This window comes from Penicillium longicatenatum (assembly GCF_028827895.1).
Source record: "Penicillium longicatenatum strain IBT 33135 chromosome Unknown contig_6_segment0_segment0, whole genome shotgun sequence".
NCBI classification, from domain to species: domain Eukaryota; kingdom Fungi; phylum Ascomycota; class Eurotiomycetes; order Eurotiales; family Aspergillaceae; genus Penicillium; species Penicillium longicatenatum.
The window spans coordinates 5,493,508-5,520,933 of record NW_026643123.1 but is presented as its reverse complement, the minus strand read 5'-3'; the positions used below and the strand labels follow the sequence as shown (position 1 = coordinate 5,520,933).

General features: G+C 42.6%; 6 protein-coding genes across 6 annotated transcripts; 1 reads left to right on the top strand and 5 right to left on the bottom strand.

Annotated features, from left to right (window-relative positions):
• Nucleotides 1-17,472: 17,472 nt before the first annotated feature.
• N7484_010258 (uncharacterized protein) lies at nt 17,473-17,730 on the top strand (the record flags this gene model as incomplete). Its single annotated transcript, XM_057120645.1, has 2 exons — nt 17,473-17,607; nt 17,683-17,730. 2 exons carry the CDS (start codon nt 17,473-17,475, stop codon nt 17,728-17,730), a joined length of 183 nt encoding a protein of 60 aa, XP_056970200.1.
• Nucleotides 17,731-19,123: 1,393 nt separating this feature from the next.
• On the bottom strand, nt 19,124-19,303 carry N7484_010257 (uncharacterized protein; the record flags this gene model as incomplete). Its single annotated transcript, XM_057120644.1, has 1 exon — nt 19,124-19,303. The coding sequence occupies one exon, from the start codon at nt 19,301-19,303 to the stop codon at nt 19,124-19,126; it is 180 nt and encodes a 59-aa protein (XP_056970199.1).
• A 4,842-nt stretch (nt 19,304-24,145) lies between these two features.
• Nucleotides 24,146-24,754, bottom strand: N7484_010256 (gag-pol polyprotein; the record flags this gene model as incomplete). Its single annotated transcript, XM_057120643.1, is given in 2 exon segments — nt 24,146-24,523; nt 24,542-24,754. The coding sequence occupies 2 exon segments, from the start codon at nt 24,752-24,754 to the stop codon at nt 24,146-24,148; spliced, it is 591 nt and encodes a 196-aa protein (XP_056970198.1).
• A 3-nt stretch (nt 24,755-24,757) lies between these two features.
• N7484_010255 (uncharacterized protein) lies at nt 24,758-25,612 on the bottom strand (the record flags this gene model as incomplete). The annotated part of the gene is made up of 3 exons (XM_057120642.1): nt 24,758-25,036; nt 25,130-25,366; nt 25,421-25,612. Coding segments are annotated over 3 exons (708 nt in total), but the record flags the coding sequence as incomplete, so codon positions are not given.
• Nucleotides 25,613-26,313: 701 nt separating this feature from the next.
• On the bottom strand, nt 26,314-26,637 carry N7484_010254 (uncharacterized protein; the record flags this gene model as incomplete). Its single annotated transcript, XM_057120641.1, has 1 exon — nt 26,314-26,637. The coding sequence occupies one exon, from the start codon at nt 26,635-26,637 to the stop codon at nt 26,314-26,316; it is 324 nt and encodes a 107-aa protein (XP_056970196.1).
• A 105-nt stretch (nt 26,638-26,742) lies between these two features.
• On the bottom strand, nt 26,743-27,033 carry N7484_010253 (uncharacterized protein; the record flags this gene model as incomplete). The annotated part of the gene is made up of 1 exon (XM_057120640.1): nt 26,743-27,033. The coding sequence occupies one exon, from the start codon at nt 27,031-27,033 to the stop codon at nt 26,743-26,745; it is 291 nt and encodes a 96-aa protein (XP_056970195.1).
• Nucleotides 27,034-27,426: the final 393 nt, after the last annotated feature.

The window sequence follows — 27,426 nt, the reverse complement described above, 5'->3', positions numbered from 1 at the left end:
CTTATATCTAAGCCTAAGTAGCCTTAGTATCCTAACTAGCTTATCCCTAGGCCTAAGTAGCCTTAGCCCCCTAACTAACTTATCTAAGAGCCCTAGTAGCTATAGCAGTGAGTATAGCCCTAAAATTCCAAAACTAAGCTAGTCCCTAACCCTCTTAATTATACTATTCCTAAGTAACCTAAAGGGCCTTAGTAACCTAATTAGTCTTAATAATTATATTAGCCTAGTCCTAAGTAAGCTAGGCCTCCTAAGCGGCCTAGTCCTTAATAGCCTAGTCCTAAAGGGCCTAGTTATTAATAGCTAGACGCTAAGTAGCCTAAACCTAAGTAATTTAAGCCTAAGTAACCTAAGCTTAAGTATCCTAGGTATCTTATCCTAGATCCTATAGGGATAGGCTAAAGGGGATTACTTATATAGGTAGTTAGGGGCTAGACTAACGGGATATATATAGTATATAGTTATTTAGAGGGGCGAGAAATTAGTAGAAGCGGCTTCCCTATATTATATAGAAGGTAGAGTCCTCTCTCCTAAGTTAGTTATAACTTATTAATACTATATAGAAGGAATTAGTAGAATATAAAAAGAATATATATAATCTACTTAAGTCTATTATACTAATACTGTTACGCGGTGCTAACTGGTCACAGTGAGTATCGCTCGTATGGTCCGTTATACGTACGTCGAGGCTCGTCCTCAAGTCTCAATCGCAACCGTACCGTTACCTGAAGGCCTTACACGGGCTCGGGTCTATAGAGTAGACTCTTGTTGGTCTGCGCCAGGTAGTGCGCCTAGTCAAGCTATGCTTAGGATCTGTGTCAAGTGACAAGAGACTAAGTATACCTCTCCTAGTAGGGTGGTTTGTCTTAAATACGAAACAAGTGTGAAGCTAGAACTGTAGGTTCCAAGTAACAATGTATGATTGAACGCGAAGAACTAAATACATCTATGGTAATGACCGTTCCTTATATATCTAATCCATCGCATCGCTGATGAGTCCGGGACTCATCACTGATCTGTTCCGGTCTCATCGCTGATGAGCTGCACTCATCGCCCGATGAGTCGGCACGTGATCCTTCCCTAGGATCCTTATCTTCCTAGGATACTAAGCTCCTCAGGATCCTTCGTATCGTAGGATACTCACGGTTGTTAGTAACCATGGCCTGTCGTAGGGTGTTGTCGATCCTAGGATACTCTGTATCCTAGGAATCTCCCTTTTGGTTCCAAACCGTGGCTTATCGTAGGACATCTCTGATCGTAGGGCAGAGCCCGTCGCAGGATCTTCCCTATTGGCGATAACCATGGCCTATCGCAGGATACTCCTTATCCTGCGATCGTGCTTATCGTGCGATCGTTCTTTTCTCAGGATGGCACCGAATCGTAGTGTCCTTCGGTTATCACGTATCGTGCATCCTGTTATGGAGAGGCTATGGTTCTCCGAACCATGCCTTACACGTGATCTACACGTCGTCCCGTTCATCCAGGATGATTGGGTATAAGTGCCCCGCGGGTGGTGCGGCCCCCTATAGGTCCGTAACAAATACCTAATAAAACTAGTATTAGCCCCTTAACTAGGCTTAAATTAATATACTATATCTCGCTAGCTACCTATAAGTACCTAATATATAATAGTATTATATCTAGCTTTTATCTCTTCTAGGTACCTTAGCTTCCTATTAGGCATAAATATTACGCCTAAATACTCTTATCTTATATACTAATAGAACGTACCCTATATTTTAAAAACCTAGCTATATATAGTAACCCCCTAGATAAGGATATTATATACCCTAGTATTTTCTTTACTAAGAATAACTCTATTATTTAGGGGGGAGTTTAGATACTTAGGCTTATTATTAATATCTATAGCTAGGAATTTATATAATAATCGCTAGGCTAGAGTTAGTTAAACCTATACTAGGGGATACTATCTAGGGTTATTATTAGGGATTAGGCGTACTTAAGCTTAGTATATATTTCGCTTATATATATCTTTATTTTATTTAGCTCTTACTATATATATATTGTCAGAGAATGGAGTCCTTACGTGTTCTCTGAGTTCGCACTTTTTTACCGGAATTCTCCGCTATTTCATTTATGTCATATCATGTGATATTTTACTTGATTTGTTTGTTCTGTTTGATTTCTTCTCTAAATCTCAGGTATTTAGTTCTCGCATTTTCGGCAGAATAGTTTGAATCTAATGCCAATTTCTTCTCCATTTTCTATCCTGAGAATTTCCTGAGAAGACCCTGAATTAGCTCAGCTTGACCACATTGCCTTGTTCATCTGATCTAATTCCCTGAGATTGGTAACCAGTTGCCCTGCCAATCTTAGACAGTTATGAGCCCGGTGTGCCCTCTCTAAGCACAACAATATCCTCATATATTTTGACGCTATTCGTGTCGTTTTTTCCTGAGATTGGTAACCAATTGCCCTGCCAACCTCAGACAGACACGATTTAGGTCGTTTTGACCACACGTAGCTGTACGTGTGGGTTATTCCGAGATAGTCTCTGGTCTAGAGATATCTCATATTCTATTCTGTTGAGCCTGCTAGTCAGCTAGAGCCTCATAGAATTACCTCTGAATTGTGATATTTTCACATTTCACCATTTTTGACGCAATTCTAAGTCAGAATTTGTGTTCTCTGTCCACACGTGTGACGTGTGTGTTACCTACACGTATCTATACGTGTTTGTGTGTGTTTATGTGTTTGTGTTATATAAACACATAAATTGTGTGTTTGTTGTTTGTGTTTGTTATTTGTGGGTGAAAATTCTGCAAGTTTGCTGGAAAATTCCGGCAATATCCTGCTATATATACCCCATTTTCGTGTGGAGAATTCTTCCTTCTTCATATATTTTCTATTTCATATTCCGTGGAGAATTCAACGTTGAATTCTGATATTCCACCTGGTGGAGCTCGGGTGGAGCTCGGACTGATCTTGTGGGCCTACCCCACAATATTGTCTATCATATTCTTCTACCTCATCTCCATATTCGCCAAAATTGAGCTCGTCAAGCTCAGAATTCGACAATTTGCATATCCTTGAACGTTCCAGAACGTCCAGAATCCTTAGAATCCTCCATACGAATCTCCCAAAAATCACGTCCTATCCTTCAAGCCTCACTTATCTCTCACATATCTCTCACTTTGACCTCATTTTGACCTTACTTCCACCATGTCTACATCCACAGATGTGATCCTAACGGGTCCTACCACATGGTAACTCTGGTATACCCAAATTAAGCGTCTTGCTAAGTAGCAAACTGTATGGGATTATATCAATCCAGAACAGAATGCACCTCAAGCAACGTTACCTAGGGTACCAGATATCACGGATATCAACGTGGACGATGCATTATATAATAGACAAGTCAAACGTCGTCTAGAGGTTAAAGACGTGTCAGAGAGAATTCGAAAAGTGGAAATTGCCCTACAATCTACGATCAATAGGTCGATGAAGGAGTTTTTGATTAACAAAACAACTGGATTTGAGATGCTGCGAGCATTATATCTCCTATATAATCAGCGAGACGTCTTGCACCGGAGAACAGTCGAAAAACGGTGGAGGAAGACGATCCAGGGCCCATCTTAGGGTCAGAAAATTGAGGATTGGGTCATCTAGGTGTAGACAATATATTATGAAGGTGTTATAGAGGGAATTGCCATCGTATAGACGACGGATTGTGCACCTCTAGACTTCATGGACGCCGTGCACAATATTACCCCATTATGGCATAACCGAACCTACAACGAGGTCATATCAAAGATCAAGAAAAATATTCAAGTGGATTTTGACGAACTTTGTCTAAGTTTCAGCCAGAATCTCGATATTGAAAAACCCAAGACGACCTCATTCCGCCAGTCACATGCCACGTTCCAGGATATTCTAGACCAGGCAGAACAGTCTAAATCAGGCAAATCGACTAAACGGACACCTCGCTGTCCCTGTCAGAATGTGCCAAATGACGGAAATCACCGATTCCAGGACTGCGCCTACCTCAATCTGTTAAAGAGACCAGCGAATTATATATGGGATGAAGACGTGGATTCACGCTTTGAGAGAGCAGCTAGTAAGAGCTTGCCATTCAAGACAGCCTTAGACAAATTCAAAAAGGATAATATGGGTGCTAACGCGGTCAGCATGCTGACTATATTCAACCAGATCGGGTTGAATCAACCGCAAGAGACCCCAATTCGGACGTCATACCACGTTTCAACACCGCAGAATTGTCCAGATTGGGCCTTTGATACAGGGTCAAACACACATGTGTGCAACGACAGATCGCTATTCTCTAATTTCGTAGAACGGAGCACATACGTCAAAGTCGGAGATACTAGAACGCCGGTTCTAGGTGTTGGATCAGTCTCGTTCCAGCCAACCGAGGGAAATAGCCGCTTCGACCTCCATGACGTTGTATATTCCCCATCATTCCACGTCAACCTTATTTCCGCCTCGCGTGCACGTGCAGTAGGTGTGTATCTCAACGACCGGACTGGCTGCCTTGAAGGCAAAACTGGCAACTGGTTATGCAAGGTGGATTATCAAACTGGCATATTGCTGGTTAAATGGGACAAAGAGAACGTGTTTCAGAACGCATTTCTCACATCAAACTGCCATATTGACAGCCTCCATAAGCCTGATATAACTACCACACATGCATAATCAAACGTCTTGCCAATTCGACCAGTTGCCTATGGGACGTCGTCTAGTCCCCATATAACCAAGGCAACCATGGAGCTCGTCTATAAGCGTCTAGGTCATGTGAGTAAGGAAGTGGTGCAGCACGTCTAGGATTTGACAACTAGCATCGAGATCGACAAGACGTCGATATTTCCACATATTTGCGAGACGTGTCAGCTTAGCAAGGCAAAACGTTAGATATCAAGGCGTCCCATGACGACCGGAACGTCCCCATTTAAGGCTATCCACTGGGATCTCACCCATATGCAGCGCACTCACAATCAGGTGCAATATATCAGTCACGCATATTGTCCCGTGACTGGTTATCATATTTCGACAAATTTGTTAAGCAAAATGGATATTGCAGACGACTTAAGAGCCAAGATTGCCTTTCTGAAGCGTCAATTTGGAATTCAGGTCAAGGTGCTCCATACAGATGGTGACACGAATTTATCACAATTTACCCAAATTGACTGCATATGACTCGGAATTCAACACCATTATACGCCACCTGGTCAGCCGGAGCAGAATGGATATTCTAAGCGTGCTGGAGCACGAATTGCTGAATTATGCCGCTCCATGTTGATTGAAGCAGGTCTTCCAAGCTCGCTGTGGCCTGAAGCAGCGAATTCTGCGGTCTATTTGCTGAATCGGACCCCCATGAGACGACTGAATTGGGCAACGCCCCACTAAGCTCTATATGACGCGCTTATGGAGACTGGGATTAATCCACCTGGATATATGGACCCAAAGCCGTCTCTTTCCAATCTCCGAGTCTATGGGTGTAAGGCATATGTGCGCATTCCATTGACTATACAATCATAGAAAGTTGGTCCAAGAGCCCAAATTGGCTATCTAGTTGGATATGTGGCTTCAAATATCTGGAGAATTTGGATCCCATCCCGCAACAAGGTTATTCGTGCAAGAGACTGTATTTTCGACGAGACCAGTTTTTTCAAGCCAACTGACCAGATTGAGCGCCAGAAACATGAGGTTTTTGACGATTCAGGATCTATAATCAACTGCCTTGATGAGGCAGAATTTGACTCTCTAATCACAGATCTCGATATGCTAGATGACGAGCAGGACGAGCAGAGAGTGGAAAGCATGGAAAATGTGACGTCAGAACGAGCAGAAACGCAGGATATGCGTTCTGAGGGGGAGGATGAGGTCTTGGGCGATATTCCATGTACACCAGAGACCATGAAGGGATCACCTGACCAGTCCCCAGAGCCGTCTTCTTCGGCCGAAATCAACCAGCTCCTAGAACCGTCTTTTTTGGCCGAAATAAACCAGGCGGATAGACCCGCTATATCGGCAATGAGACCCATGATCCTAGTTGACAATTCACGATTTAACGTGTCAGAATATCCAATATTCAACGACAATCCTGCCCATGATTCAGACGACTCAGAGTCCATGGAAGACGTGGTGAATAACCGCCTGAAACGTGCCTCTGATAGCACATATAATGTGGATTTTGAGGATTATGACACCAAACGTTTCAAGTCGAATCTTGCCCTATTTCCATTTATCCAGGCGTTCTCTGCCGCGCTGATGAGCCAGCCAAAGAAGGCTCATATTGAGGATATTCCACCACCTCCAGAAGGTTATCATGACCTTGAAACACACGAATTTCGAGTCCAATTCAGAGAAGCAATGGAGGTAGAATTCAAGAAGCTGGAATAAATGAAAGCATAGATTCCAGTCAAGAAAGACCTCATTTCTCAGGCTCATATCAAGTATGGACCTATTCCACAGAAATCGTGTCTGACACACCAAATCCTACCTGTCAGGTGGGTATTCGCCTATAAAACGGACCCAAATGGGTACGTTGTAAGGCATAAAGCGCGCTTATGTGCACGTGGAGACCAGCAGATCATGGAGGATCGTGATACGCGCGCCACCACGCTCGCCGCCACCACATTGCGTATTCTATTGGCTATTATAGCCGCATTCGACCTTGAAACCATGTAATTAGACGCTATCAACGCGTTCTTAAATAGTCGGCTAACGGATAACGTTTTCTATCATTATCCACCAGGATTTGGACAGAAAGGACACGTTTTGAAGCTTCTTCAAGCCCTATATAGTCTCCGAATTGCCCCATTTCTGTGGCAACAAGAACTCCGCGAAGCATTAAGAGTATGTGGTCTTAACCCAATTTCGGAAGACCCATGTCTATATATAGGACAGAATGTGATCATTATAGTCTTTATGGATGATATACTGATAATATATTATCGGAAACACGCTGAATCAGCGTAGAAAATCAGGTCATTCCTTTATGACCGCTTTAAGATGAAAGATTATGGAGAATTGTCTCAATTTATCGGGATGCGAATTATCCAAGAACATGCAACTCGTCGATTATGGATCCTGTAGGACGCATATATTAATAAAATTGCTCACTGTTTTAACCTCACTAGATATACCGCACCTAAGACCCTATTGCCGTCTAAAAGACTAACGGAATTTGAGACTAAACCACCTCTATCATATGCCGCTCTAAACGGATATCAACAGCGTGTTGGAAGCCTTCTTTTTAACGTCATATCCACACGACTAGACGCATGCTTCTTATCACAAGCTCTATCCACGTTCTTAACCAAGGCACGTGCGTTACATATTGCTGCAGCAGATCACGTCATCAAATATCTATATGGGACGAAACACCTTGCCATTGAATTTGATAGGCGCAAGCCAGCTACTTAGCTATTCCGGGCTGCCTTAGACGCCAGCTTTGCGGATAATCCTGATCGAAAGAGCTCAGAAGGGTATATTTTCTCGTTATATGGTGGAGCTGTTGACTGGAAATCGCGTAAGCAGCGCACTGTTACCACGTCAATAACCAAAGCCAAGCTTCTATCCATAACAGCAGCCGCTAAATAGTTATATTAGATTAAACGGTTATTTCGATCAATTAAGTTCGATCTTAAAGAGCCCTTTATCCTACAATGCGACAACCAGCAAACGGTCGATCTCCTTATCAAGCAGGACTCGATATTTAAGACTAAGCTAAAACATATGGATATTCAACAGAACTGGCTACGTCAAGAAGTCCAGAATGGAAACTTACTGATTAAGTGGGTTCCAACCTCAGAGATGCCTGCCAATGGACTAACTAAGCATCTTTCATCCCAACAACAACAACGCTTCGTAGAACAGCTTAGTATGGTCAACGTGTAGCACCTCATATCTGACTAGTCTAGTTAATTTTAACGGTTTAACCCGTTATATTTCCTTAGTTATATTCCAGAATTTGACAAATTTTATGGGATTTGCTTACTAAATATGCAGATTTAACATGCTATTAAATCTGGGGGGGTATATCAGAGAATGGAGTCCTTACGTGTTCTCTAAGTTCGCACCTTTTTACCGGAATTCTCCGCTATTTCATTTATGTCATATCATGTGATATTTTACTTGATTTATTTATTCTGTTTAATTTCTTCTCTAAATCTCAGGTATTTAGTTCTCGCATTTTCGGCAGAATAGTTTAAATCTAATGCCAATTTCTTCTCCATTTTCTATCCTGAGAATTTCCTGAGAAGACCCTGAATTAGCTCAGCTTGACCACATTACCTTGTTCATCTGATCTAATTCCCTGAGATTGGTAACCAGTTGCCCTGCCAATCTCAGACATATATCCCTAGAATAGATTAGGGTTTCTAGAAGCGAGGACTTTAACTTATTTAAATATAATAAGTTATACTCCTTAGCTATCTTAGTATAAGAGCTATAATATATTAATAATTTAAAAGTAAGATAAAAAGTCACGTGGTAAATAGTTATATAGTCTATTTAAAACTCTTATTATTAAGGTTATAAGAGGAGGTAGGTACTAGATTTATATTCTATATTCCTTAGTTAGGATAATTTATTTTTATTTAATTCTAGCTATTTAGAATCACTTTAATTTTCTTTTCTTTATAAACTAAAATTAAAAGACCACGCCACTATCTTTAAATAAACTAAGGAAACTTAAGAAGTAGAGTATATATTTATATAACTAGATATAATAAATAAAGATAGTAGTAGACTAATAAGTTTAAAGTAGAGAACACTTTTTACTCCTTTAATATATTTCCTTTTCTTTATAAACTAAAATTAGAAGACCACGCTACTATTGTAGTTTAAGTAGGATTGCATATTTTCTAAAGAGAATCCTAATGATTCTCCTCTTAAGGGTCCGGCCGGAGGCGGTGTGGCTTAGTAGAATCTGGCCGGATTCTGCCAGGCGGTAATAGGTCGTCCTGTTACCTTATCCTCCCCCACTAGACCAGAGCACATTCTGCGCTCCATAAACTGAAATTTTCTAAGTATATAAGATCCTGCCTGATAATTCATCCTCCGTGCGTGCCCCATTAGACGTGGCTAGGAGAGCCAGCATCCTTCTATGATCTTTTTAAGTAATATAGGGGAAGAGTAGCTAATTTTAGATATATATAGGGGTTAATATATATAATTTATTATGCTTAGGTCTTTATACGTATTATAGATAAAGGAAATCGCTCGTCTAGAGCTTAGCGTGACTAGGAATAGGCGCACGTGTCTTTAAGGATAGGGCTAAGTATTTTAGCTCTTATAAAGGCCTTAAAAGCGGCCCTTATCTTTAAGTTCTATTCTAGTAGACTTAGTAATGTCTTAGTTAGGTCTAAGTAAAGGATTCTACTTATCCTTGCTTATGACTAGCCCGTTGACGTTCTTTATATTTGCTTTCTAGGAATAGAGAGTCCTAATACTAGCGAGGTATAAGAGGACGTAACTTATCTATCTTCCTCTCTCTTCTATTTATCATACTCTATTATCATCTCCTATAATATTTCCTTATTTAGATATCTCTATTCTAGTACCGATAAGTACTATATCCTATAAGATACCCCTCTCTCTTGTGTTAGTTATTTACTAATATCTTGATAGCTATTGCGGGTCCGTCTAAGAGCTAGGGTAAGGAAACCAATCCTACTAATCCTGAGGATAAGGGTAAGTAGCCCGAGAATATACCTAAGAAGCTATATAGAGCTCCTTTAGATAAGTTTAACTAATAGGAGGGCACTACTAAGGGCCTTAATGACTTAAATAATCCATTACTAATCTTTATAGTAACTAATATTAAATATATACTTATGTTAACTCTAGCTGACTAGGATATCGACTAGCGATAATAATAACCTAAGCGAATAGTTTCGGCTATATAATACTATGCTATGTATATTTAGTAATTTAGTGTTATAGCTCCTCTAGGCGAGGAGTATAAGTACTATGCCGATGGTCTAGGTCCATTTAAATCCTATATTATTAGGTTAGTTAGCGATACTCCTTATTTTAATAGAGCCTATAGAAATTATAGCTAGGGTGGTTCGACCTCGCGCTATAATTTTAAGATAGAGATACCTAACTTTATCGTTAACGCCATCTAGGCTATTAACCCTAAATCGGCTCGTCTTAGTAAGTACTATACCCCTTCTAAGTTAGAGTCTCCCGTTATTAAGCGTTAGAAGTAGAAGAAGCGGGCTCGCGTTAAGGCTAAGGCTTCTAACGATTTGGCTAGATTAAAGTGGTGATGTAAGGGTGTGGCTACTACTAAGGGTAGTTCTAAGAGCACCTCTAAGGAGGAGAGGAGAGTAAAGAAGCTTCCTAAGGGTCCCGATTACCCTAAGGATATTTATAATACTATACTAACGCGTAATAAGCTCTTTAAGTAGGACTAGAGTAAGGTCCGCGCGCTCTAGAAGAGGCTTAACGAGGTTACTATATATATCGCTTAGGAGAAGGAAATTATTTAGAAGGTTCTAGAGCATCATAAGGAGGCTAATAGTTCTTAGTTATCTAAGTCTAAGGATATTAGTGATCTATTCATGGGTATTAATTTAGGTTAAAGAGTTTCTATATTAATTTCTTTCCTATATATAGGCGTTTATTTTAATTAAATTTCTTCTTATACCCAATTAGATCTATTCGCGTTTAATAACGCTAGAGATAACCTATAGTTATCCCCCCTTATACTTTACTATATAAGACCTATACTTAACTATATAGCCTATACTTAACCATACGTCCTTTATACCTAATAGTATAAGAGATAAGCTATAGTTATCCCCCCCCTTACGTTTTTACTATAAGTCCTATATATGCCTATATATACCACACTTAACTATGTAGATAGTGATTAGATCACTACCGCGAATAGCCCTTTAAAGTAGACTAGCTATAGCTAGATGGCGTCCTAATCTAGTCATACCCTTATTATAGTCGCTTTATTAGCTTCTTCGCATTCTAACTCTACTATGCTTAATATAACCGATTTATAATTATTTACGCTAGAGTCCTATTCATCCTACTCTATAGTATTGGCTATAGGTAGTATAGTTACTATATACTAGCCTTTCCTTTTAGCGGTTATATGGCTCTTCGCGAGCACGCGCTTCATAACTATATTTTCCTCCTCTACTAAACCTAACTATATACCTATATATCGTGACTACTCCTACTCTAGCTAAGTAAAGGTCGAAAGGTCTAAATATATTAGCTAGGAGTCATCCTTATCGTTAAGGACCCTTTAGAGCTCCTCTAGCTTCTATAGGCGGAGGCTAGCTCTCCTTAAAGCTAAACGTGACGTGGATAAGGCCTATAGGGCTTTAGGATTATCTATGTTCGCTTCGATTAGGCGCGACCTATTAATAAGGTGGCGTAGTACCTATCTAGATGGTTCCTCTAGGGTATAAGTTCTAAGTAGATATAACTAAATGACTCTATATAGGCTAAACTACTTACTCTTAAACTTTTTCCCTAGACTTGTTATAGATAAGTACCTAGGCCCCTTCCTAGAAACTAGTTTTTATAACTACTAAGTTATAAATGCGATTGATATAGATCGCACGGTTTAATAGGAGCTTATTCACCTTTAACTATGTATTATTTAGATCCTATAGTACTATATCGCGATCCTTTATACCTATATCTAGCGACGTATTATCGCTAGGGATCTATAGGTAGATTCTATACACTAGGTAGAATAGACTATAGCTACTAATAGCGTGGCTCCTAGCCCGTGTAGAGAATAACGCTTACGATAGGAAAAGGTCCTAGGCCTTTATTAGTTTACCTATAAGATATTTAGTGAGTATATATCTAAGAAGACCATTAAGGTTCTCGACCTTTCTATTTATCCTTAGATAGTAAGGCGTTATTGTGTGGTGACGTGTTCTAAGTATGCGGATATAGTGGTGGATAGCTCTTAAGAGTAAGTTCGGCCTATTATTAGATATTAATACCTTTAGCGCACTATAGTGCGTGAAGATATTATTATATAGGAACTTAGTAAGTATCTCTTCTATCGCGTCTAGAACTATACGCGCGATAGGCTATCTAATCGCGTAGTTAATCGCTATAATAATCTAGCGATTACTATTAGGGGTAGTTAGAAGGCGTCTAATAAGATCAATCCCCTACTATTTAAATGGCTATAGGTCCTATGTGACTATATACTAAGCCGCTTCGCGTTCTAGACTCTCCTTTAAGCCTTATAATACTTAGTAATTTAGATACTGCCGTACTTCCTTCTTTAAGTTAGTATATATTATAGGCTACTATACTTATGGTTTAATAATACTACTAAGCCTAGATAAGCTAAGATAACTAAATTCCCTATATAACTAGGCGACCAGGTCTAGCTAGAATAGGGCGTCTAAGTATAGAGCGGTAAGACTATCGTCGTACTTATAAATTAGATGCTTATTCACTTCTATAGACCCTAGTGCCAGAGATAGGTTTAGTATAAAGTGCTTAACTGCTTTCTATAGCGGCTACTTATTAAGGAGCTCGCCTATATATAGGAACTCTTTCGTCGCCTTTAACTAAGCATCCTTAGGCACTTATTAGACTAGCTATGCTACTAAGAGTGCCGTAGGCTATATTAGCTAGTTCTAAGTAATATTAGTAGGACTACCTTCTATAAGATCTAGGCGTTAACTAATAGCGTTAGGAACGATCGCTTCTACGCCCTTCTAGTACTATACTTCTAAATTATATTCTTAGAATTCCTCGATCTAATAGGCCAGTCTTTTACTATATATAGTTATCGTCTATAGATACTATAAGCTCGCGTGATTAGTGATAATAGTTATCTTCGTCCTATTATTAATAAAGCGGTCCTAGAGGCGAAGGGCATACTTAATCGCTAGGAGCTCCTTCTCCTAGGTTAGGTAGTTAAGTTCCGCTCCCTATAACTTCTATCTATTAAAAGCCACTAGATAGAGACGTCTATCTATTCTAACCTATATTAATACCGCGCTGATCGCCTATTCTAACGCGTCTATCTTAATTATAAATAGTTTCGCGCGATCTAGTTAGATTAGGACGGGGGCCGTTATAAGCTATTACTTTAATCTCCTAAATGTATTAGTATAGGTAAGTGTCTATTAGATAGATCTAAACTTCTTCTTCCTTATTATAGCGTCTAACTCCTTTAGTAGCTCTAAGAGGGATATAGAGATATATAAAAACCCCTTAATAAAGCGTTAATAGTATATAGCTAGGCCTAAGAACTATTAGATCTTATAGATATTAGTTAGTATTAGCTAGTTATAGATTATGGCGACCTTAGCTAGGACTAGGCGGATGTATCTATTACTAATAATATATCTATAGAATTCTAATTCTATAGTTACGATCTCGCACTTATCTAGGGACGCGATTAGACCTTCCTTTCTAAGAAGTGTGAGGATCTAATCTAGATATTTATAATGTTCCTCTATTAATTCCGAGAAGATTAGGATATTATTAAGGTAGATAAGGGCATATCGTCCTAGTATAGACTATAATGTCTCATTTATTATCGTCTAGAATATGGCTAGAGTGTTATATAGTCTAAATAGCATAATGAGCCATTCATACTTTCCCTAAATAGTATTAAATGCTATCTTCTTAACTGATCCCTTATCCATCTATATCTACTAGTAGCTAGAGATAAGGTTAATCTTTAATAGGATATAGGCGGGTCTAACTAGATCTAGTAGATCTTAGATACGCGGGAGTAGGTATCTATTCTTAGTTATGACACCATTTAGAGCCTGGTAGTTAATATATATCTACTATTTATTATTTAGTTTCTTTATAAAGATCATAGGAAAGCCCTAAGGGCTACTAGATAGACGTATTAGGCCTAGTTCTAGTAATTTTTTAACTTACTAAAGCTATTTATCTAGCTTATCCTTTAATATTAGATAGGAGTTAAGATTAATGGGGTTAGCTATACTAGTATTAATTTTATACTCTAATGGACGCTCTAGGGGGAGTCTATCTAGTAGGTCTTTCTAGAAAACCGAAGTATATTTATTAAGAACGGCTTATACTTACGCGTTCCTATACTATAGGACTTTATAGGCTAGTCTATTAGTTTCTAGGCGGCCTTTATTATAGATAATAAAGAGCATAGACTCTACTCTTCTCTTCTAAAAGGCCTATCTCGTCTACTTTCCCGTTATTAGATTAATCCTAGTAACTCCGTCTAGAGCTAGGTAGATACTTCTAGAAGGAAAGATATAGTAACGTCTATCTTAACTATCTCTTAGCGTCATAATAGATATTATCTAGTTAAATTATAGGTTTTCTTAGCGTAAGAAGTCATAACCTAGAATAAATAAGTATTTAACTATTTCTAGGACCTATATCTTAATATGGCTAGTCTACCTCCTAAACTATATAGGGAGATAGATAGTAGATCTCGTTAGTAGAGACTCGCCATTTAGTAATGTGACTTTAAGCGCCTCTATCTAGGTCTAGATAGGAATGTCCTTTCCTAATTTCTCTAGGATGCGAGGGGTAATAAATGAGTAAGATACCCCACTATCGATAAGGGCTTGAATAGTAGTTAGTGTATTAATACCCACTCTATAATTAAAGTATATAAGCGAGTCGCCTATAATGTTTAAAGAAACTTAGACTTATAGGGACTGGTCTAAGGCTAGATCTATTAAAATGGCTAGTCCTAATTAACCATGATAACCTAGATTAAGAGGATTATCCCCCTCTAGATCTAGTATATAGGAAGCCTTCTTTATATAGTCGACGAGGGCTTCCGTCGACCTAACTAGTTTCCTAAGCGCGTCTAGGTAGACATAGTTAGATTCTCGCTTCCTTATTTATAGTCTCTTCTAATATAACTAGGTTCGTTACACTAAAAATAATAGCGTGTCCTCTTATCTCGACCCTTAGTAGATCTACGCGTGTTCATAGATCCACGTGCGGGCTTTAAGGGGAGAGTGGATAGGTCTATTACGTTAGGGTTAGTCTCTACTATGTGTTGACTAATATAGTTCAATAGCATCTAATCTCGTTTAAACTCGATTAATCATTACTTAGCTTTAAGGAAGGTATGTAGGGAGACGTTCATCTCTACCTAGTGTTATTATAGAGGTATATTAGCTCCCTTCTATAGGTATTATATCATCACCGCTTTAGGGATATCAAATCTAGTGTCTCTTATAGCTCGGGCGAGGTCTCTTATATACACCTAGACTCCCTTCTTTCCCTACTAGAGGCTATTAAAGTAGTCCTATCTCTTTTTAGGACCAAGGTGTTCTGAAAACTGGGTATTAACCTACGTTTTAAACCCTTTAAAGGTCGTGATAGTCTCTTTAAGGTGGTTTTCTTGGTGCGCCTTCTATGCCTCCCTAGCCCTTCCCGTGAGCTTCCCGCTTACCGCGATAACCTTATGCTCCTCTATTAGGGCTTACTATATAAGTACGGTTATATCATAAAAGTATTGTTTGTAGTCTTCTAGAAACTTTCTTACCGCTTAGTCTTGTAGTTTACCCTTATACTAAGTAATCGGGGTTATATCCCTCATAAGTAGTTTATTTAGCTCTCTCTAGCTATGGTTAGGCCCTTTATTGACTCTCTATGTATAGTCATGATCGCGTAGTGCGAGGTGGATTAGGTTTTCTATGACTAGTGCTAGCATCGCAGGGTCATCTAACATATATCATATTTCGTAAATAGAGGCTACTATAGCTATATTTAACGTACCTAGAGTGTTCTATATATTCTTGGGTAGTTATTCTCTAGTATGGTGGTGGTTCTCACTAAATAATGCCTAGGCTAGTCATGGGCGTTAAGGTTCTTACGAAGTCACAGGGCCCACACTAGAGGTGTCTATCTAATCGAGCATTATTCCTTAGGAGGTTTCGAGGGTGAGTGTGGGATTATTAGTAACTTAGGAGTGTTCTAAATACTTTCTAAGGATGTAGTCCTCTAGAGTTATTTATCTTATTATATGTGTTCTCGGTAAAGACTGGTTGGATCCGCATGGACGCATAATAACTCTAGGGCGAATTTCCAGGTTGGATCTGGTTCACTAGAAGAGTATTTTCTTCTAGTATATATACTATAGAATAGTTATATGGTTTTTGGACATGCTACTAGATGTGGTTTAAGTAGGATTGCATGTTTTCTAAAGAGAATCCTAATGATTCTCCTCTTAAGGGTCCGGCTAGAGGCGGTGTGGCTTAGCAGAATCTAGCCAGATTCTGCCGGGCGGTAATAGGTCGTCCTATTACCTTAATAATAAATAGCGTTAGCGCTATTAAAAGAGCTTTTAAACCTATCTAGTACCCTACTAAGAACGCCTTACTAATAAAAATAGATTAGTAATATCGCTAGTATCTACTTAATAGATAGCACGTAATAGCCTTAATAACCTATTAAAGAAAGATAAGCTAAAGTAAATTATATAAAATAATAAGCTTACTAGGTATCTAGATAGCGGTAAGTAAGCTCTTATTTCTTTTTTAAGATTTTTTAAAATACTAATTATAGAAGTCTAGATACACTTAATAAATTACCTCTTAATTTCTAGAGAAGATACTAGCATCGATTCCTAGTAACTATAGCCCTTACATGTCACGGCGTGACCTCTGGGAGCATTCAGAAGCTAAACCGCTGCGCTATCAGCAAAAGACTAGTATGTAAAGCCAAAGCTTTACACTGCTCTCGCATATATATACCTTAATCTATAGGCAGAACTCAGGCAGAACGGTTGTACGCATACACACCGTGACATTACACGTGATATACTTTTAATTCTAGTAACTAGTGCTAGTATTAAGCGTTTATTTAATACTACACGAGATATCTACCACTATCGCCGTAGTAGATTAAGTGTCACGGTGTGAACTATAAGGGTCCGCCCGGACCCGCCAGGACCGATAAGGAAGATCACGGGCACGTGATCTTTAGTCTATTTATCTACACATCCATCCTAGACCCTATTATAGCTCTTCGAGCTACGTCTTGTATAAAAGCTTACGCTAGTCTGCCCCCGTCTGCCACCTGATCAATTAGAATCCTTCTGGATACGTTCTGATCCTGTCGATCTCCTCCTATTACATCCCTGCTAGCCCGCGCCCTGATACTACGTAGCTCCTTCCCTTCTTAGGAGTTGATTATCTGAAGATGTCTGACCTAGTCCCGTAGCCCCTGTTCCTGCCAAGCGACCTAGAGCAGTTCGCTAAGTATGTAAGAGACCACCCCGACCAGTGGTTCGAATACTGCCGCCGCGCGTATGATTATATTGAAAGTGTCCACTTAGATGCGACCGATACCTATGAACGCATGGACCAAGCCAAACTATAGCTATAAGCCGCGAAGATAGAGATTAACCGCCTCACGAATAAGCTGGCCGTGGCTAAGTGTAACCGCCTGCGAGATGCTGCTATCCTGGATTACTAGAAGAAGCTCTATGACGAGGCATAATAGAATATTACCCGCGTAGAAGCCGCGTGGATGCGTGCGGCTGAGCTCGCCATTCCTATAGTGAATACCGCACCCGCCCCTGCCCTTAAGCCTGCCGCTGAGCCTATCGTAGCTGCTATTATGGGAGCGCCTCTATCGCTTACTCCTAAGTCTTCCAGCTCCTATGTACGATCTGAACGTCTTCCCGACCCTGATAAGTTTAAAGGGGAACGAAAGGACCTCCGCTGATTTGTTTCCCAGGTTAAGGAGAAGCTGAACATCAACCGTGACCGTTTCCTAACCCCGTAGTCCTGGATGACCTATGTGACTAACTGTCTGAAGGGCGTCCCTTACGCCTAGATCCTGCTATATATCCGCGAAGGTATCTGCTAGTTAAATGACTTTACTAATATCCTGGACATCTTAGAACAGGCCTTTAGAGACCCTAACCGCGCCTGAAATGCCCGAAACGAACTCTACCGCTTATGATAGGGAAATAAAGAGTTTAGTCTATTCTTTGTGGAGTTCCAGCGTCTTGCCATAGAAGGCGAGATGCATAAGGAAGCCCTACCCATGATGCTTAAGTAAGCGATTAACCGCGAGCTAAAGAGTATGCTACTATACCATGAACCGCTAAAGGGAGACTACCTCGACCTAGCACGATTCCTTCAGAACCTAGAGAATCGTTAGGCCCAGTATAATAGTAGCTAGTTAGCTGCCCCCCGAACTTCCTCTACAGCTATAAGGGCCGCCCTGAAGGCCACTGAGCCTAACTCCTAGAGATAAGGCCCTGAACGAGTTCTAACTCCCCCGCCCGCGAACCCTAATGCTATGGACCTATCTACTACCCGCCGCCGGTTCTCCCCTAACCGCTAGAACCTATCCCGCTATGAATAGAACGCCTGTTTCCGCTATGGCTCGAAGGAGCACTTTGTCTAAGACTGCCTGTAAGCTAACAAGCGCCTACTGGCGGCCCGCTAGATGACTATCTTCTCCTGTTCGCCCCTGAACAGACCCTATTCCCCCTCCCTAGTGAAGAGGGGAACGCTCGTTGGCAGCACACTCGAAGATGTGCGGGTCGATTCAGCACACAGAACAACCACACAAGCCACAGCAGGACGTACGAGAGAACCACATGGTCCGTTGAGAGAGGTGTAGGAGTGTGTTATTCCATGCTATCTACTAGATGCTAGTTATACTATCCTGGGCCTACCTGCCCACGTACTGAAAACTATTGGTTACGGCCCGAACCGGAAAAACCCTCGGAAAAACTCTATCCGCAAGAACCCGTAATAACAGGTAACAGGGAGTTCCCCACTACATACCACCCCACCTAATAATCGACCGTCCCCTGGTCGATATGGACAGCAGACAACGCAAGGCAGCAGAGATGACAAGACAGAACGCAGGCAACCAACATAAACAGCAGAGCCTGAACGCAACAAGAACGCACCAAAAGCACATAGAAAACATGCAGAAAACATAAGAAAGAGACCTGAATCTACTCCTCAACCTCCATCTCCTCGTCAGAAACCTCTATTAAGGCAAGCTCTCCAGCCGGGGGCACCAGAAAGGGTGGCGGAATAGGTTTTCCAGTCTCATGGAGGTGGAAGAACGAATTCTCTCCAAAAATGCGCTTTTCTGCGACAACAATCTCTTGGAATAGCTGCTTATATCGGAGGACAGCCCTAGCTCTCCAGTCTTATATGAACTTGATCCCAGCAGCCTGGTCCTTTCCAAAGAGAACGTCTAGTTCGCTAGTCACACTAATTGAGCTCCACCGAACACGACCGACCAAGGCGTCCGAGATAGCACCCAGTCCTGTCATCTGCGCAGTCGCTGGAAACACCTGCTCGGGGCTAGTATAGTGCCCACTAGCCATACCCGACGGAGTTTTCTTAGATAGGGCAAGGTCACGATGAGACCTCGCCACGTCCTCCCACTTGCCACTCTCTGTAGTCTTAAAACACTCATCGTCCTCTTCTATCCTGACGTACCACGGCAAGACTGTACGTCTGATTATGGTTGTGGGCCCGGTCGCTCTATGGGGAATCGTGGGCAGAGACACGCGGACGTCACCTGCCCTGTAGACTATCTTTTTCTAGTCCGTACCATATTTCTTCACTTGTTCTTGGGTCTATATCTAAGGTAAAATACGGTGTTTCAAGCTAGTGGTCCTTGCTTTTGGAGAAGACTTAACCTTCGGCCACTAGTCTCGAAGATGCGTGTGGATCCTTGGCAGAACTTCCGTATAGTTCTCTGGGTCTTCGTTCGTGAAGGATATAGATCCTTGAATCAGGTTTCCACCTCGTCCGCTCTGTAGATAGTCCGAAAGACTGATATCGGTGTGTCTGAAAAACGTGCTTTCTTCCGGATAAGAGCTCTTTGTGTAGTACGGCCAAGCAACTAGTCTATATGCGTGGTCGGGTCGTAGCATCACATACTATGCATAATACGCTGGGTCTTGTCGAATAACTTGCTGGACTAGGCTGTGGGCCATTAGACGCGACTAGCCTTTTCAAGGCTGACCTGCTGGAGGTAGGAAATGGTAATTATATATGTCGAATTCTAGCGTGATAAGGTCTCCTAGAGACTCCACGACCTAGGTAAATAGCCCTTCTAAGACTACCGTTCCTTCTAAGGAGAATTCTTCTAGGATAGAGCTAGCGAGGTCCTTATCCCGTCCTTCTAGGACTCCAAAACATCTCTTATATAAGTCTCTTAAGGATAGTCTATAGGACTCGAAGTCCGCAATTTCAGGTGTGGCTGTCTTCGGCCGAAATCGGAAAATCGTTGCTGGCGCGCCTGAGGCAGTTTTCTTGTGGAACCACGTGGGATTGTCTTGCTCGAACTTCTTCTAGTCTCTAATGTGCTTATAGTAGACGGTTAAGCGAGTTGCTAGCTAGGGGTGGGTATACGTCCGTGTGTATAGTCCAAGAAACAATCTAAAGGACTTGGCGTGGGCGTAACAGATGTTTACCTCGTTGAAGTCTCCTAAGCTTCTTCTAGTATGTCTCAAGACCTTTAGTTTCTCCTGTTGTGTGGCAGATCCTTCGAACTGTGGACCTTGAAACTGGGCTATCGTCGAGTCCGTGAGCTTATACCCACATCCTTTCTTTGGAGTCTTCGCTGGCTTCTTCCCTTCCGTGGAACCAGTCTTTCTCCGAGGCTTCCTAGGCCCGTCATCCTCGCTAGAGTCTTTGTCTGAGCCCTGGTCTGACACCTTGTGGTTAGTCTCTAACTCCAAGTCCTTAGTCCCGCTTGGCAAGTCTAGGTCCATCTCGACTAAGTCCGATCCTAGTCCTTTCTCATAGAGAACTCCTCTAGAGTCCACTTGAAGACCTAGGTCCCTTGTAACTAGGACGTTAAGTCGTCCTAGGTCTATGTTTGAGACTGCGTTCTTTAGATCTCCTTGAATCATGCCTTTCTAAACTCGGTGTCCTCTTCCCACTCGCCTAAGGCGCTTAATCACCTTATTATTGACCGCGGAGACCACATGGCTATAAGGAACCCGTTTCTGTAGTAGCTTACTTACTGCCTCTGCCATAGTCTTCGTGTGAATGTTCTAGAATAGTCCTTCCGCGTTCTTCTTGCCCTATGCCTTAATAGCTTTCTTTAGCATGTTTATGCGGTAGGTTAGGTTCTTAGCGTGCCGGGTCCTGACAATTCGGAGTTCTTTCCACTCCTCTAAGAAGTCTTCCAAGGAGCACTCCGCTCTCTATGCGTCATCGTCATAGACGTAGTTATACTAGTCAGCGATCGCGGACTTATGAGACGCATGTTTCTATAGGAGCCACGTGGAAACTAGCCTTTGAAGCTCATATCTGTCTTCGGCAGGATGTCCTTGTATCCCTTTCTTGAAGGTTTCTAAGTCGCTGACTCCATAGATCGAAAGATCTAGAGACCGCAAGAACCCTTCTTCCTAAGACTCCGTGATAATAGATTCTGGAGAAATTGGTACGACCACTAAGGACGTCTCGGTCTCTGGTCTCGCTCGTGGAGGTGTGCAAGGAGGGTCTTTCTATATGATGAGGTCTTTGGAGTTTCTTATGACTGAGACTTGAAGGTGTCTGTGAGATGTTTGCGAGAAGTTACGAGGAGACTAGGACTGCTTGACGAGGACTCTGGTTTTCTATCCTTCTATAGGACCATGTCTTCTTTGTCTCATCCTTCCTACCTATCCTTCTTCTATTCTTGCATATCCTTATAAAGCACCTTCATAAGCGGACAACAAAGGCTGGTCTTCCGAGACTGCGCATCTCTTTGAGTCTTTAGAGGTTAGAATCTGTGCTAAGACTACCTCCCTTACTAAGTCGAGTTCTTTAGCCGAAATCAGCTAGTTAGGTCGTTCCGATCCTTCTGAGTCTCATAGAGGGCTCTCCATAGTCCTTATGAAGCTAACCTCGAGACGCGAAACTTGTAAGGCCCTACCCTACCTAAGAAACCTGCTATCCCTGCTGCTTACCTAGGATAGCGCGTCAAAACTCAAAGAAGGTTAATAAGCACGAAAGAAACTTAAGAATATGAAAGAAACAAAGAAAAACGTAGGATAGCACGTAGAATATTAGGCACGCCTTTAGAAAACGTCATAAAAAAAGAACAAAAGCAAGGATAATAGTCAGGGGATAGGGCTATAGAACTGCAAAAGAAACGCACGTAAAACTTAAAGTAATCTAGACAGAATCCAGTCTCTCTATCTACCTTCACTCTCTGATCCTTTAGTCTTGGCACTCTATAGTGGAAATGACTGCTCTCTCACGCCAGTCTCCCTATATAACTAGAACCTTTTTAGCCGGTCTCCGTTGACGGCGCTATAACTAAGGCCTTCGCCCGCTGAAAACCAGTGCTTTATGGGCGTTCCGTTAAGCTCTTCTAGTCTATAAGACCCATTTCCAACTACCTCTCTGATTCGGTAGGGTCCATGCTACCGAAAACGGAGCTTCTGAAGTGCACGCACATCATCTTGCATCTAAGTATCATACACCAAGACTAGGTTTCCTACCTCTAGGGGGTGTAGTCTGATCACCTTTATGCTATTAAAGTAGGTTTTATTCCGCTCTTGGATCCTCTCAAATCGATGAATTGCCTCTGTGACGTCCTGGTCTTTCTATAGGATTTGCCTAGCTCGTAGGCTAATTAGGTCTTTAGTACTAGAGATTGTTTCCCACGGTAGTGTACTCTAGGTAGGCACTTCTATCTCTAGTGGAAGGATAGCGTCCTTTCCGTATAAGAAATGGTATGGGGTCATGCCTGTGGTAGCACACGTCGTCATCCTATCAGCCATAAGTGCAGCGTAGAAGCAAGCCCTCCATGAAGGAGGCGCCGCATGCTGCCTAGAATGCCCACGTCTCTGAGAATAGGCTAGAGACCTAGACTCTAGCTTAGACGCTGCGTTTTCGGCCGAATAACCTGACGTCATCTTTGATAATGCGTCCTTAAACGTTCTTATGCTGCGCTCAATCGCCCCGTTTGAGCCCGGGTTATATGGAGAGATCGCAACGCGCTTAATACCTTTCTTCTGCAGGAAAAACTGCACTTCCGACCTGAACTCTGGTCCCTTATCCATGACTATCTTCAACGGAAATCCATAGCGGTATATAATGTCTTCCCATATGAATTCACAGACTGCGAGGCCAGTCGCCTTCCCTTTTAGGGGCCTAGCTTTAATCCATCCACTTAGCGCCTCACGTGCCTGAATCATGCACTAATATCCATCCTCGTTAGGTAGTATAGCGGTATCAATATAGACCTGCTCCTAGATATACTGGATTCGGCTTAGAAGAAGTGGCTCTTTAAGGCGTTTTGGGTCCCGAAACTGGCACTTTGCACATCCTCGGACGTACTCAGAGACCTAAGAATACATGCTATCCCACCAGTATCGTAGTTTCAGGAGGTAGTAGGTTAACTCTCGCCCCTTATGGCCAAGCTTATTATGGGCAGCAATAATCACGCGTTTCTAGGTCTCCACCTGGTCTAGAACACGACGAAGTAGTAGATTCAGTCCTTTTCCTCGATAGAAGAGGTGCTCTCCTTACACCATAAAGTCACACGCGTGATTTTTGAACTTCTTATACCTCCGGATTGGCATGTCTTATGGTCGTCGAAACGTGGTTAGCCACCTTGCAACCTGCTCGGACTCGTCGGAGTACTCCAGAGATAGGACTCGTGTGTAGTCTCCTGGCTCCTGGCTTTATGTCATATCCTCCATATCCACACCTAGCGGGGTCTCAATAGACGCCGCGACTGGGTTTAGCATCACCCGTAAGGTGCCTATTTCAGCCAATATAAACTCATCAACGTCCTCCTCTATCTCTTACTCCGCTACTTCCTCCTTTATGTGTGGTCTTCAAGATAAGCCATCCACAGCGCCGTGCCGGTCTCTAGGCACGTGTTTAACCTCAAAATCAAATAGTCTAATCCACGCCAGCCAGCTCGTCACTAGTGCACCTGGTAAGTCAGTCGCAGACCTGTTTAGTTGTGCAGCTAGGGTCTTAGCGTCGATCTCTAGCGTGAAATAGACTCCATATAGCCAGTGCCTAAACTTTTTAAGCGCCTTCAGAACCCCCCAACACTCCCTTTTTCCAGCGTCATAGGTCTGCTCGGACTCGGACCAGGTGCCTGACTTATATCTCGCAGGTTTCCGGACCCCATCTCGCACCTACATCATAACAGCCCCCTACCCTTTTCCAGACGCGTCCACAGCGACTATAATAATCAACGGTAGCTAGTCATAGTCTATTGGTAAGACGCATAGAAAGGTTGACAGAATCCGCTTAATCTCATCAAACGCCAGCTGTTGGTTATCTTCCCACTTGAAGTCCGCACCTGCCTTCAGAAGAAGGTATAGCGGGGCAATAATAACTCCGAACTTCTCCACGACGACACGAAAATAGACTACTAGTCCCACAAATAAGCGGACTTCAGGAACAGAGGTAGGTACTGGCCAGAAGACTAATCTCGCAACTTTCACCTCATCTAGGCGGCGCCCATCTTTATCACATACCCAGCTAACCACCGCAACTCCACTTATGGTAAACTGCGACTTTTCGGCCGAAATCACCATCCCAGCAAGCTCTAGGAGGTATAAGGTCTCGTCTAGGTTCTAGAGGTGTTCTAGAACATAGCGGCGAACTCCAGAAAACGCCATCTCGTCGTTATAGGTCGTCTTTGGTCCTTTGATCCCAAAATCGTCTAGGAATGCTTGGACAGCCTTACCATATGCGTCCGCGAGCACAAACTGCATAACACGCTGGCACTGCGCTACTGAATTTGCACCTCCTTGTAGAATTGTGACTATCCTGACTAGGCCCATTAGAGTCATAATCGCAGTCATGTCTTAGCAGTCTTCTACTAGAGAAATCTGATCATATCCCGAGAACAAGTCCACTATTAAGCATATCTGCATGCCCGCAAAGTCTTCCGCGAACTCATCAGCGTTTAGGGGCATATTCGCGTCCCGAATCGTCACGGAATTAAGTTTCATGGCGGCTATTATAATTCGATACTGCCCAGCAGCCTTCTTCTTAACTAAGAACCAAGGGTTTCGATAAGGACCATGATAGCGCTTAATACTGCCTTTCTTTAGCCTATCTTGAAGCATCTCCGTGACTATCTTCTACAAGGAACGTGGAATCTGGAACCCAGGGTGCTGCCAGGGTTCATGATCCACCGTCCTGATCTTCTATGGACTAAAAACCTCTAGGTGTACCCTCTGGATGTGCTCCCAGGACCACGCTAGCACACCTTCTCGCTTAAATAGTAGTTCTCTTAGTAGCTCTCTTTCTTCCAGCAAAAGACTTATCCCGACAATCAGCTTCTCTTCACGTTCTGGGGTTAGGCGAGCGCCTCGTGCGAACTTAGCAATCCTGGGCTTTAGGTACTGGTCGAACCTAGTCCACTGATCTCGTGCGCGAAATCGCGTGTAGTATTTCTTTATACAGACTTCCTGCCAGCCAGCGTGTCCTTCTAGGACTAATCCATCTTATAGAGGTATATTAACTAGGTGGACCTTATCCACGACTCGCTTATAGAGCGTGTTACTTGGGACCAGTCTATCCAAGATGTCTTTCTTCGGCCAAAGAAACCGCTCTCCCCAGTCCACTTCCCTAGGCAGAATCCCAGGGTCTCGCACCGTCAACCTAAAGTGCACGTCCCATAGCTTCAAGTTCTCGTCAAGCTCCACAAGCGTCCACCTAGGCGGTAGATAGCAGTCTTCTAGCTCAATTATACTACCAGAAACCGCCTCTAGCATATTTATGCTAGGGAACACTGTTTCCTTATAGAGCTGGTTACAGTTCGGGGCTGGATCAAAGAGAACCTTTTCTATCAATAAATCACTCAAAGTCCTTCTCTTCTTCTCTTTCTTTCTCTGGCTCATAGACGTCGCGGGTGGTATTCCAGAGGTAAGACACCCGCGAATCAGTTTAAAGGCACCTTTAAATCCTCGTCTTGCTCATAAGTCTCTCCACCATAAGGATCTAAGCGACGTAGACGCGGTTCGCCAGGCCAGATCTTTGATGAGCCCACAACTCGTCCTTCTTGCGGGACTACGGCGTTAAACTAGAGCTTTCGCGTCCGAGACTCGTTATAGACTATGCAACGCACGTGACCATTCTCGCGGTGCTCCATGGTTAGTAAGGTACTCTCCATAAATGGTCTTCCTAGGATCAAGCCAGGAGAAGCTAGCAACACAAAGATATTGATCCTAATTGTAAGGTCTCCAAGAGAAATAGGAACATCCTACATATAGCCTAGGCAGCGGACTTCCACTCCATTCACGGGCACCACAGAAATCTGAGGATCTCTTCGAATAGGGTGAGAAAGCTCTCTTACCTCTCTCTTACCAATCACGTTCAGTCCTGAGCCAGAGTCTAACATCCCGCGGACCATAAACTAGTTAATGCGCACGTCCGTGTAAAGGAGAGGGAGCGAGTATATCCCTTCATCAGTCTTAGGGGCATCTCCAACAGGCACCGAGCGTCTATGGTCCGTGATGATCTGCCCAGACGCGACGTTCACGGGTGGTCTTATCAACTCATCGGAGTCTCGATATAGGACCAGAGCATTAGAGCTAGAGGCTCTGGGTTCGCCAGGTGTATCCTCCCGAAATAAGGTATTCCGGAACTTTGGAGCCAGCTTTGCTATCTCTGAGAGCTTAATGGAGACTTCCATATCCAAGAATCGTCGTTTTATGTCATTTTCCAAGGCCGTGTCCATGCTCACAAATGGAGGCGTTCTATTCACTTTAGACGAGTTCTGAGGCTGAGGCGGAGACCTAGACCCACGTGCACGTGAGTCTAAGCTAGAGTCTCTAGGGGCACCCTAGCTACTAGTAGGCGTGTTCTCAATTTGCGTCATATATAAGGACTGACTCGGACCACCTTCCATCATAACTTCTTCATTCTCAAGGTCCGTCACCATAGGTTGCTCATATCTGCCAGTCTGTAGGTTCCTTGTGGACGCAATTCCTTGCTCTCGACGTCGTTTTCGGATAGGATCTTGCGAACTCCGGGTGCCCACAGCGTTCAATCCAGCTTGCTCAAAGCCAGTCACTTCTTCGTCTGAGTCGTCATCAATCTCTTGGTTCTCTCTAGGATAAGAACCTAGGCGCATCCCTAAATAGTTGACTCGAGCACGCTAAATTCCATACTCGTCATAGGCAGGGCGGGAAGACTGGTTATCCGTATGTAGTCTGCTCTGAAGCTATGAAATAGGCGCAGAATTGGTCCTCCAGCTTGCGAGCTGTTCCGGGATCAGGTCTCTTATTGGTAATCCCATCCTATTCCTGATCTGGGGTCCTCCGTCTCCTGAACGCCCAAGATAGAGTCTTCCGCTCTCTCCATAATGAACTCTTCCTTCCTCAATATAGGTGGCTAGCTCCTTACAAGACTGGGGCGTCGAAATGTGCCCCGGACCACCGCAGAAGAAACAGATTTTCGATCCGCTATAGCTAGGGTTCGTGGTAGGGTTTTCGCGGTCATTTGGCACCCACTGGGGGTCTCTCCT